The sequence below is a fragment of the Grus americana genome, chromosome 11 (genome assembly GCF_028858705.1).
Source record: "Grus americana isolate bGruAme1 chromosome 11, bGruAme1.mat, whole genome shotgun sequence".
NCBI lineage: Eukaryota > Metazoa > Chordata > Aves > Gruiformes > Gruidae > Grus > Grus americana.
In genome coordinates, this window is record NC_072862.1 from 16,129,676 (window position 1) to 16,141,897 (window position 12,222).

Sequence of the window (12,222 nt, forward strand, 5' to 3'; positions counted from 1 at the left end):
AGCTTTTACTAAGTATTCATGTTTCATTCCGTTAAGTCCTTCAGGTGTTTTTCATTAGGGTGAAGGACTGTGATCTGTGTGGGGAAACCAAAATGAAAGCTGCTGTTACTGTATGGAGTGAAGTGAAAGAAATAATTTAAAAATGAAACCGCTGGCAAGACTGATACTTGCAACAGCACTTCACCCATGACTGAACCACCTTTTAACTTTGACTTTACGTTAAAATGGCTGCTTGCAGAGAATAAAACACAGGTTTTTTTCATATACACAGCTAACTATGACCTTTCCCTTCAATACAGCACAGAAGTCAGACATTGTCTTGTTAAATGCTGCTGCAATTTATCAGTAGGGGGAGATGCAATGGTGCTTAATTTCCATGATATTTAAAAGTCTTATTTTTATTTTTAAAACCTGACTGTTTGTAAGGAAGTATGACACCTAGGAAGACTGCATTTTCTTCAGGGGAGGGAAGAATCTGGCTCTACGGTATTTTTTCCTTATCACAGCCACAATGAAGTGACATCCCTCAGACACACATACGTATGTATTCTTTTTACTGAAATACGATGAATAAGGAAGTGGAATTAAATGGAATTAGAATGTAATGAATTTCCTGTTAGCAGGACAAAAACATTTTTTTCAAAAACAAGAAGCTATTAGAAAAAAGATGATGGGGGTGAGATGAGGGACAGACATTGGCTCCTTAAAGCCTCTGACAAAGACATTTAGACAACAGATATTTGAATATTTAGACAAAGATATGTAGACATCAGCTGATCTCCTGGAAGAAGGAATAAGACAGCTGCTTGTGCAGCATTTCATGGCTACAGGAAGCATAGGCTGGGTCCTGGGCAGAAAGAAAAAGCTTTTGGCTATGTAGGCAGCACAGGTACCGACGTGGTCAGACTAATGGCCCGAACCGGCCTCCCCAGCCGTCAGCAAGCCAGCACTCAGTCCAGAAGCCTGTGAAGTTGACAGGCTTAGGAAGGGGCGCATTAATTGTGGTAAGTGGACTTAAGCTCTGTAAATATTTGGTTTCACAAATGCCTGTGCTAAGAGCTAATTCCAAAATACGTATTTCATTGTGGGCTGATAAAATGACCTGGATCTGGCATTTGAAAATGTACATTGAGGGGGGGGTGTTCATTGACTAAACTGACAAAAATTGTATTCAAAGGGCTGTTGTGACTATGCTAGCATTCATAAAGGTGTCTCCACTAAAATGTGATTTAAATCAGTCTCCACCCAAATTGCAAACTGAAAAATTCTGAGGACCTACTCTGATTTGATACCAGCATACACAAAATGAAAATCAAGCCTCTTGCCTGTAAAATTTTACTTTAAAAATAAAACAGATTTAAGTAGTTTTCATAAAACATAGGACTCAAAGAATATGTTTTCGTCCTAATTTCAACAACTACAAAAAGCCAAGCTCACTACTGTCTCATATTTTAAAGGATAATATGCTTCAAAATTAAGACCGTAGGCTAGCAGGGCTTGAAAGAGTTTTTTCAAATCTCTAATTCTGAAGAATCTTATAAAGCAGACCTGTGTAACTTGTATAACACCACCTTGTTATCTGTCTGCCTTCAAAAATATCCTTCCTTCAAAACAGTCTATTGCTACCTGGACGGAGGCAATTCAGTTTTTGATTTTCACTGCAAACGTAAATAAATCAGATGACCCAGCACCAGCCAGCCTAATTTTCATCTAGTTAAATATGACTAAAAATTGCAGCATATGACAATATCCTGTAAACCGAGTAAAGCTTCAAACTGCGGCCTCAGTCAATTCCATCTACAGCATGAGACATTACTTGCAAAATAAAGCATTATGTGGAGATTCACCTATATAATCTAACCTATTTTAGGGATAACTAAGCTATTATATAAAATGCAAGTTTTACTTCCATTGCCCAAAAATTCTTTGTCTCCTTGCAGAAAAATGATCTCAGTTCTCTGTTTAGGCAGAACACCATCATCATCAGTGGTTGTTGAGGCAGAAGCATATAAAACGCAGGTTTGGAGTTCATGCTTCAATAGTCTGGGGCAATCATTTTCATGCCAGGTTTTTCTTTCTTCAATAGAGTGAAATAACTCCTGCTGGTATGCATCACCTTGGAAGGGCTTGATGCCACAGGGTGGAGGTGGCAGCAGGGAGTACTCACTGGGACTCAATTACAGCTCCCTGGTTCTCACACCTTAATTTGAGGCAGGGTCATATTAACCAAAAATCCTAAGACAACAATTTGCTTAAACATATCTGGTATACTCTCCCTTCCCTCTGTAATTCACAGACATAATAGCTAAGGAGACACTTATACTGGCCTCCTGTCAGCTGAAAGTTCTTCCACGCTAAAGGCTAGACACTTTTCATAAGGGGGGGCTTGTGCAGCAACGTGAGTGTCGCTGTATCTCCCGTTTACTAGGCATTGATGACAGGAAACAAACTGTTGCCTGCAATGTCTAAGCATAAACCAGATCACCAGTTCTTCATTGGCCATATTACTGCCCTTCTGCGTCACTGCAAACACAGCGAGGGAGAGAATTCACCTACTGCAGTATGAAACTTACTGCACACAGGGTCTGGTATGAGGAAAGTGTTATGCTAATGCTATATGTAGAACTGTCACCCAGACATCCTAGACTCTCATTTATTCACAGAGAACAGTCACATAATAACAAAAATGTACTCACAGGAGTACAGTGTTGGCCACCAGACGCACAGAAGAGGTTTCACACAGTGGTAACCATACCAACCAACAAATCAGCAGAATCAAATCAGAGAACTCAAACTGCTTAAACTGTACAGATAAGCATGGACAACAGCTCACAGCTGGGTGTAATGCGTAACAGATGTAGAGAGACATAAAAATGATTAAGTAACATCACATCTTTAATTACTAAGGAACACTATACTAACATCTTTAATTAGAGTTCAGTATACTAACAATCATCGTGACATGCACTGTCAACACACTTTTTGAAATCAGTGTGGTTCATTACCTGCCAGGAGCTCATCAGCTCATCTCCCAGGACTAATTGCTAACAAGCCTTGGTCTGGTAAATTCAAACAGGACAAATAAAATCAGTTCCCTTCGAGCTCTTATTCAAGAGTACTGAACTACTCCCATTGACTTTAGTGGTCTCTGCCAGGTGGTTAGAGTTACTGCTGTATATAGCTGAAAGTATTTGCTGATTATTGATTGTTAGTATATTTGATTGATCAATCAAGGATAATATTTCCTTGGTTTGCATCTATTTGTGTTTGAGTTTTATTTTTACCAGCCATACAGCAAACAAAAGAACCTGCTTTACCTCATAACCTGCTGAGATCAAAAGCTGAAGTCCCTCTCCTCTTTTTGAATGTATATTCTGTTTGTTTATGTGAAGCAGTTAAATTTTTATCCATAACTTGTTTTATCCAATTTTTATCCATAACTGTTGGGGTTTTTTTACTAAGCCTTCCCTCTGCTGTGAAAAGGAATACTGTCAAAACCAGTTCATTCCCCTTTTGCTGAAAGACAGTTCACTGCCATTTTCAATTGGGTGCATCATTATTCAAATATCTTTTTCTATGATTTTTTCCATATATATTGTAGACAACAGTTCTTAGGTGTATATGCTTATCTGTGCCAACGTATTTTATATGACACTAATTGACAGATATTGCCGTGAGATTAGCATGGATGAGTACATACCCTTAGCTTTTAAAATTATTATGTACATACATTGAAAATAATACTATGGGAAAGAAATGGAAAAAATCAGCATTCTCTTAGTAACCTGCAAGACTTGCATGTAGGAGGACGTATGTAAGGACATGTCAAAGCTTACGCTTTGGTGTCCTTTAGCAAGGCAATAAAGTCAACTTACAGATTTATTACAGTGTATTTGTTCCCACGGCTACCCAAAGAAATACTAATGCCTTGAGTAGAAAATGCTGTCAGCAGAAACCATCCCCTAACGATAAGGACTATCTTGAGGAATAGATTATCATGCATCATGAAAAGCCATGCCTCTTGATAAATGAGTTATGAAGTTTTATAATTTATTATTTTCTGTGTTCATAGTAAAACAGTTTAATGCATGCTGAATTACTGGCATATTTATTCTAACTTTCAACACACTTTTAAAGTTACTTTCAGGGTGGATGAGTATCTCTCAATTCCCTTCTTTAAGACTTAGCTTTATTTGTTAACTTTCTAATAACCTTAACTTTACAATTTCTAACTTAACTTCCTCATTTTAGCTCGCTGTCTCTTGCACCAATACTCATTATATGCTCTGGTCTTTTAACCTGGAATACTTGGAGGAGGCCTGTCCTCAGCTCCCAATTTCTGTGCCAAGTATGTCATGGCTTTGGAGAACACATGTCCAGTTTATGCCTGTTACACACACAGTCTGTAACCAAAGCTACATGTAAAAGCGGGCTCCTGAAGCCGTCCACCACCCTTCACAGATCTAGAATTGCTGGGCAGCTCCTCAGTGACAATTTCTGTGCCACTCCATCAAGTGTGGAGTGGTATCTCTTACAGACTGGACCTACTCCCTGCTGCTGGCTCAAAAGACATAGCAATCAAAATAGAGTGTGACCATGTCATGATCACCCTGCGATTTCTAGGGGCTGAAACAATTATTTGGAGCCACATATAGCTTTAAATTTGTAATGTGAATGAGCAAAATGCAGACCAGCACAAGAGTGAAAATGCAAAGATATCTGAACACATCTATGGCAACTTTCCAGAGCTGCAAGCATTTTGCTCTGTATTTCCAAAAATTGAAAGAATTCAAAAAATGCAGTTTTATTGTGAAAGATCAACTGACAGTTCCAGGTGTCTGGCTAGATTCCTAAGAAATTCACTCTGCTGAAAGAAATCACCAACATGCGCGTGTTTTGAACCACACTTCCAAACACATTTCTGGAGCTGGATCTAGAGCCATTTTTTTTCTAATAAGTTTAGGGAGGAGCTGTTTGTCAGGTCTGCTCTCAGGCCAGAGCTACAGCCTTCTTCAGAGCCCTCTGTTGAAGTTGGACCAAGAGCCATCAGTAGAGCCCTTTCCTCGAGCCACGTCTGTAATTGGCTCTAGAGCACTTTCCAGAAATAGATCTTAGGCCAATTTTAGAGCCCTTTCCCAGAGTGGGACCAGGGCCATTTCTTGAGGTCTTTTCCAGAGCTGGATCCAGGCACAATTGCCATTTACTGGAGACAGATTTAGAGCATGTTCTGGAGCCCTTTCCAGAGCTCTTTGTAGAGGCCTTCACTAGAGCTGCTTATCTCACAATCCCTTTCTAGAGCTGAATCTAGAGCCCATTTCTGGAGGACATGTCTAGAGCTGGGTCTAGGACAATTTGTACAGGTCATTGCTGGAGCTGGAACCATTTCTGGTGTCTTTTTTAAAGCTGGCTCCATAATTTCTGAGATGGAACTAGAGCCTGAGCTGGGACCTGGAGCCATTTCTAAAACCTGACCTTGAATCTTTTTCTAGAATGCCTTTTCCTGTAGAGTCCTGCAAACCGAAATAGCTTTTCAATTGAGAATTCACTTTGAGAATAATGTGAATAATGTTAGTGTCTAATACAGAGTAAAAAAAAGCCGAATTGCCTCAAGCCTATGAATTCTCTCCATCCTTGTTACTCAACAGAATATTTAGGAAAAAATCTCCACAGTCAGTTTCCATACAGAAATTAAAATATTTACCACATGCAGATTCCACACACATATATTACTTCTATTAATTTACATATCTGTTATTAAAAATATGAACTCTATTTTTAAGAATGTCACCTTCAGCAGGCAAAACAGACATGGATCACCAGGAAATACTCACCTTCAGAAACGGCTAGATGTAAAACAAAAGATCTCCCAAATCATCACTCTCATCCATTTGTACAGTATCAAAACACATCAAACATGCAGTGCACAAGAGGCATTACGGAAATACAAAGGGGCAGATGGTCACAGAGTAACAAAGGAGTGCAAAGAGAATGAATGAATATTTTAAAACCGCAAACAGATCAAAACAGCAGACAGATTTAAATGTACACAGCATACCTTGATATTACAGGAAGTAACACTTTCATACAGAAAAGGTGTATTAGGCATTCAGATTTCATTTCCAAAATCTGTATGCAAAGCCATGCTTTTCAAGTAAGTTGGCATAATTTTTGCATTCTTGAAGTTTGAATGGTTTAGTAAAATTTAACTTTCTTTATAGGTTTATCATAAACCAAATTTCATGCTATGGTTTGAAGAGCATAAAACATAAAAGCTAATAACTCTTAAATAAAAACAAAGAATGCATGTGTTACATATTCAACACTTGGCTCAGAATGAAAAAAAATTAGCTTTCTACTAAGGAATACAAACACACATCCATAGGCTCTTACTAGTACATAATTTTTACCCATAAAATTTAGACAGGTCTAAATAGAATATATGTGAAAAATATTTTTTATTTATATACCGATGACATTTAGTGATCAAAATAAATCAGTGTAATAGTATTCCACACTGGCCCTTGTCAGAGTTTCAAACAAGTATGCCAAGACATTTTCTTCACTTATGTACCAAAGATTAGTTTGGTATCACGGGTATCTTTCAGGAATATTCTCTTTTCCTTTCTCCTTCTGCTTTCAATGTCACATGTCTCAGTTCACTAGTATCATTTTATCAGCATAGAAAACAAAAAGCAACAGAAAAAAAAAAGGAGTGATAGGAAGTCTCTTTCACATATTTAGGGCACACATGAATTCAAACCAATCATTAAGCACCTTGAGCACTCAAGTGACACTGCAGTTAGGTGAAACTACGGCAGAAAATAAATTTAGGAGTGAATGAATTTAAGGAGAGTTCACATCACACTTGACACTGCCATTTCTGTTTGCTGGAAATCGAAGGCAAGCCAGCAAGGGTTCTGAAGAGCATTAGAGCTCTACGGATCAAGCAATACCTAGAAGTCAGTGGTGATTTCTTGTCTGCAGAATGGAACCCAAGGACAAAGGGACACCTCTTTCCCTGTATGTAACAGCAGCTAAAGAACAACTTCATCTTCCAACAAATATACATATCATAACATTGCAAACCTTATAAAGTATTTTAAATGTATTAAGTCAAATGTAAAGCTTAGCTGTGAGGCTGTTTCTAAATTTCCAAGGCTTCAGTAGAAGAAATGAACATGTGCAACAAAATACCAAATCTGGCATTACTTTCCCCACAACTTATTTTTAAAAATAACATAAAAACCTGAAACCCATAACAACTTGAGTCATGCAAGGGAAAAGGGAAATATTTAGTTAACTGTTAGCACAAGACACCTTCACACAACAGGAAGAAAACTAATTGCTGCTTATGACCTTCTTAAGGGCCAGGGAAAGGAACTGTGAAAACCTAATCCTCTAATGACTGCAGTGGGAAGTCTAGTCACACAGCAACGTTAGGTAACAGTTTCAAAAGAAGAAATAAATTATACCACAACTACCCTCATTTATCTGTCCTTCTTCTTATTTTGTGTGGCTGTGACATGAAAGCTAGGCCCTTAGTTTTGCAACAATTTACCCATTTGTTCCTGAATAAAACAAAGCCAATACAACTGTATAAAATCAGACTTTACAGGGTAGGTCTTGGAAGGAAGAGATTAAATCTAAAAATCAGCAATGTGGTTTTAGCACTATCTCTTTGCTTTTAAACATCTGCTTTGCAAAGCAATTGACAGTAAGGTAAAACTTTGCTTTCCCTAGTTTCCTGTGTGCAACAGTAATCTAACACAGATAAATGACTTATGATTTTAAAAAACACATTGTAAAACCACTCACCAGATAAAAACACTCTTGTAACAGAGTTGTTACATCAGCAACTGGAAATTTTGTTTGATTGCCTGATTTCCAGGAATATAATAATGCATTATAATTCCTTTCATATCTAACGTACAACATGGCAAAGCCATGAATAGGGCTGCGCACACAATCAGCAGTCTGATGACACCATCAACTCTGGTGTCAGGCTTTCTACGCAAGACAAGTTTTTCTGTTGGCTAACAAAGACGGCACAGCTTGCCTAAGATTGCCAGAATATCGTCTGTTGTGCAACTAAAAGCTAATACATACAATTATCATAATTTTCTTTTAGTATTCAAATTCTAGCAGGACCTTTTATTTACTTATCAGAAAAATATCTTTACCATGAACTGGAGTTTCCCAAGCTCAAGTGTGTTAAGAAACCAGGAAACAGCAAAGGACGTGGAGCTGTAACCACAGTAAGGGGGCTTTGTAAGAAGAAAACCTTACACAGTGCTGCCATAAACTACAGTTTTAAATCACATTATACAGCTACAACTGACACCACTTCAGTTCTTAGCTGGTGCCCGGAGTACACAAACCAACAAAAAGCTTTGACAATCTCCCACTGACAAGTATATTAAATTGATACTTGATTATTGATAAATATATCATCTTGCTGGTGCAGGTTGTCACAGCAGTTCACAGCTCTACAACGCAGCAAGCACGAAACAGTGCGTCAAGGTAACCTAGTCATACTCTTTCTGTAAGACAGATCTTGAAGTGCTCATTAAAAATAGTTTGCAATGTGACTGGTAAACACAAATAACACTTAAATTACTTTATGGATATTTGATCAAAAGCAAAAGTTGGGCTTTCAGAAAAGGACACACTGTCTACAACTATAGGGAAGAATATTTCTACATGTGCGCTACCCATCTCTCTGTGCAAAGTAATGTTACTCCCTGCTGGAGTATTAGAGAATAAGGAGATTAGTGCCTCATTTAATGAATGTTTTCGGCAAGCATGGTGAAAGTGATGTCAGACAGATACAGGCACTAGAATCACACAGTTCAGTCAAAAGAGCAAACACTGGTAGGACGACATAAGAATCTCAAGTGCATGCAAAAAAGCCATCGCTGAAAAGCTCGAGTAAATGCAGAGGCCATCTTACAAGTAGCAGTAGCATACACAATGTTAACTCAACTGCTTACCCACTAAGTACACCAAGAACCAGGTTAAGTACGAAAAATGAGCCAAGGATGATAAGACTAACAAAATAGATCCATGGCCATTCACATCCTATTGCATCATTTACCTGTAAAATGTAAGGAAATAAGTTATGATTCAGTCATTCATTAAACAGCAGAGTCCTTTTTGCAGCTGCCAGATCACGTAGGTTTCAACACTGAAAGTTTATGGCTTATTCAGTTCTTAAAAAAAAAAAATCAATGAATATTTGATTTCTTTACTTACCCAAATTATGTTGTAGATGTGATGCCTTAGAAGATGAATTAAAATAACATTTAAATAACTGAAGGAGAATTATTAGTCCTTTTTATAATTTTGCCACAAGTACAGACATGAAGAATATATACTGGTACGTCTAAACTCTGATTTTGGTATTTGTATGTTATTTATATGATAGCTACAGAAAACTGTTTCTGTTCTAATTACAGGAGGAAGAAATAGAAGTTTATCAAAAGATGTCATCACAACTGAAGTCTCACCTGCGTAAGATAACCTGTGTGTTCATGGCAACTGAATTCAGGACTCTGCCTTCATGATGAAAAAGGTGTATGCTTACCCGCTCAATACACCAAGAACAAGATTTAGTACGAAAAATGACCCAAAGATGACGAGACTGACAAAATACACCCATGGCAATTCAAATCCCATAGCATCATTCATCTGCAAGAAATAAGATGATCTTATAGAGTAGATCACTATAGTAATAGCAATGAAGAGTCAGAGAAAAAGATAATTTAATCATTCAGATGAAATAGCATTCTATGCATTCCTTCAGTATTCAAAGAACAATACAAGAAAGAAGGCACTGGCCACATTCTCTTCGCATTTCTAATACATACCCTAAAACAAAATACTGAGTGAACCTAGCATTCAGATCAAAAATATTATCAAATGCAAATGGAGCACTGCAACAGTTCTGTTCTTTAATGCCTAGAACATGAACTAAATTTCAGATCTCACTAATTAAAATGATGCTTACAAAGTATATTGAAATATTAGGATTTTTAGTTCATATATATCCTAGCTACATGAATGATCCTTTGAGAAAAGGACCAGTAATATGTATCTCACCAGTACAAGCAATATTATGTTTTTCTGTAACACAGAATTTCAATATTTTTTTCCTGAAATACTACAGTTGGATACAACCAGACATTTTAAACTGCTTCATAAATAAATAAATGAGAACGTATAAAAACATAAACACAATTTTAAGAAAATGGAAAACTAAAATAAAATTTTAGAAACATGGTGGAAACATGGAAATATTCCAGAAACACTTCTGAACAAAATTATATCAAGATCAAGGTTAAACGAAGTTTAAAAGGTGTTACTGGTTTGGGTTTTTTTAAAAGTAAGGTTGAAGTAACTGAGCTTTAAATACACTCTTTATAGAGACTCACACAAGCTTTTCTACAAAGACCTTTTCCATGGTCTATTCTTAGTGAGCTCATTATACCTATCAAATGATGGACTTAACACACATACTCATGGAAATCTAAAAAGGCCTATTCAGAAAAACAGAACTTTTAAAACACAGGGTAAATTCTTTTTGTGTGTAGCATTCAGGTGCAAAAAGACATTTTGATAAGATACAAAAATAATTCTGACTTGGAACTTCTTGGAAATGTCTCTTGTGGGAGAGGAATTATTCTGGCTTTTTTGTTTATACTGACAAGTTTGCATTAGATTCTTAAGATGCTTTTTAGCCATGAACATTCAGCAGACAATAAAAACTGCATGAGAATTCAAGACTGGATATGGTATTGTAGGACAATCTTTGGGCAAACCTTCTTCCTCTTCTGTGAATGCTGCTGTGTTTGTTGTATCTGAAATTTGTGATTAGGCTTTGAGCTCTACTGATAATCAAGTTTGACTCCTGTTCTTAACATTTCTGTCGGAACAGGCATATTAAACATGGGAACAAATGTTTTTTCAAACTACTACTTATTTTTTTCCTCTATCTTTTAAAAACATATCATAATGTCAGTTTCTGCAAGGTGGCTCTATGGATGGTTAGATAAAAGCACACACATTAAGTCTTTGCAGGTTAAGGTCCATAGGCAATTTTTTCAGTGGTGATCTGTAATAATAGCACCTTAACTAAAGTAAACAAATTCCTAAGTAACCAAAGAAGATTATTTCATACAATTTCTTCAGGCATCGTTTAAAATAATCTATGTATCACCTTTTAAAATACTTTAGTAATTGAACTGAGGCACTGAAAAGTAACTTTAAATTACTTAGACTTGCTAGAGAAAAAAGAAAACTGCAAAATATATATCTGATTTGGATTTTTCCCTTTTATTGTCAATAAAACTATATTTTGGAAAAATTAAAATGGAGAAAGGCTATAACCATTCAGAAAGGTTGAGACCATTAACTTCAATTTTAAAAGATCCCAAGTTTCCACAGTACAATTCTGCAACAGCATATTCATATGGAAAATAAAGTCTTGCATAACGCTGCCATTACACTGACCTACTTATACTTAGTCTCCTGTGCAATACTTTTAGCCATACTTAGCATGTCAGGTGCCCATGCTAAGGAGATAAGTTGCGGTTTGCTTTTTTTTTTTTATCATTCATGCCCATTGCCTCAAAGTAAGTCCCCAACATTTGAGAAGTCTTAACAACAAAGACGCTCAGGTATTTAGTAAAATACCCTATTGCCCAGACTGAATTCCTGCTTTGTCCCAGTGTATGTTGCCCTTTGCACCTTCTTTCAATTGTAGGCATCTGGCCTTAAGGTTTAGGAATAAAATTTACTCAATGGGTTTTTTTAAAATGCATATTCGTAATTATTTTATTACTTTAGAATTGAGCTTGCTTCATAGCAGTGATTCATATGATACAAAGTGTTTTTCTAACGATAACTGGTAAGGGCAAACATTTTGATTAAATTTCAAATACATATGAATGTGTTTTGCATTTAACTGAACTATACCATTAGCAAATAGTTGTTCACAAGCACCAGAGTTCAGAGTGAAGGCATAAATTCATCTGGTGTTGATGCCAACATTTTCCTGCTATAAATCTTTTTAAAAACCTGAAAGATTAATATTTGCAATTTTACTTCAAGAAAAAAGAGCTCTGGGAATCACTGCAATCCAACTTGATATACTCTTTTTGCTCACAAAGAGAACATATTCAAGAAGCCAGGCATTATGCTAACTTAGTAACCCAGGAGCGAAGC

The 12,222-nt window shown here is 36.7% G+C and overlaps 1 protein-coding gene across 11 annotated transcripts in view; it reads right to left on the minus strand.

The window, feature by feature from the left end:
* CACNA1D (calcium voltage-gated channel subunit alpha1 D) overlaps positions 1-12,222 on the minus strand; it is a 199,955-nt gene that overhangs the window by 101,048 nt on the left and 86,685 nt on the right. For 8 of the 11 annotated variants that reach the window (XR_008578761.1, XM_054837668.1, XM_054837669.1 and 5 more), the window contains exon 8: positions 8,991-9,094. Coding sequence is in view for 10 of the 11 variants with exons in the window: in XM_054837668.1 (XP_054693643.1) it covers positions 8,991-9,094 (104 nt within the window). In the remaining variant the exon portion in view is untranslated. Of the gene's footprint in view, positions 1-8,990; positions 9,095-9,583; positions 9,688-12,222 lie in introns of all 11 variants that reach the window. The other 3 variants (XM_054837675.1, XM_054837673.1, XM_054837667.1) reach the window with 1 other exon arrangement.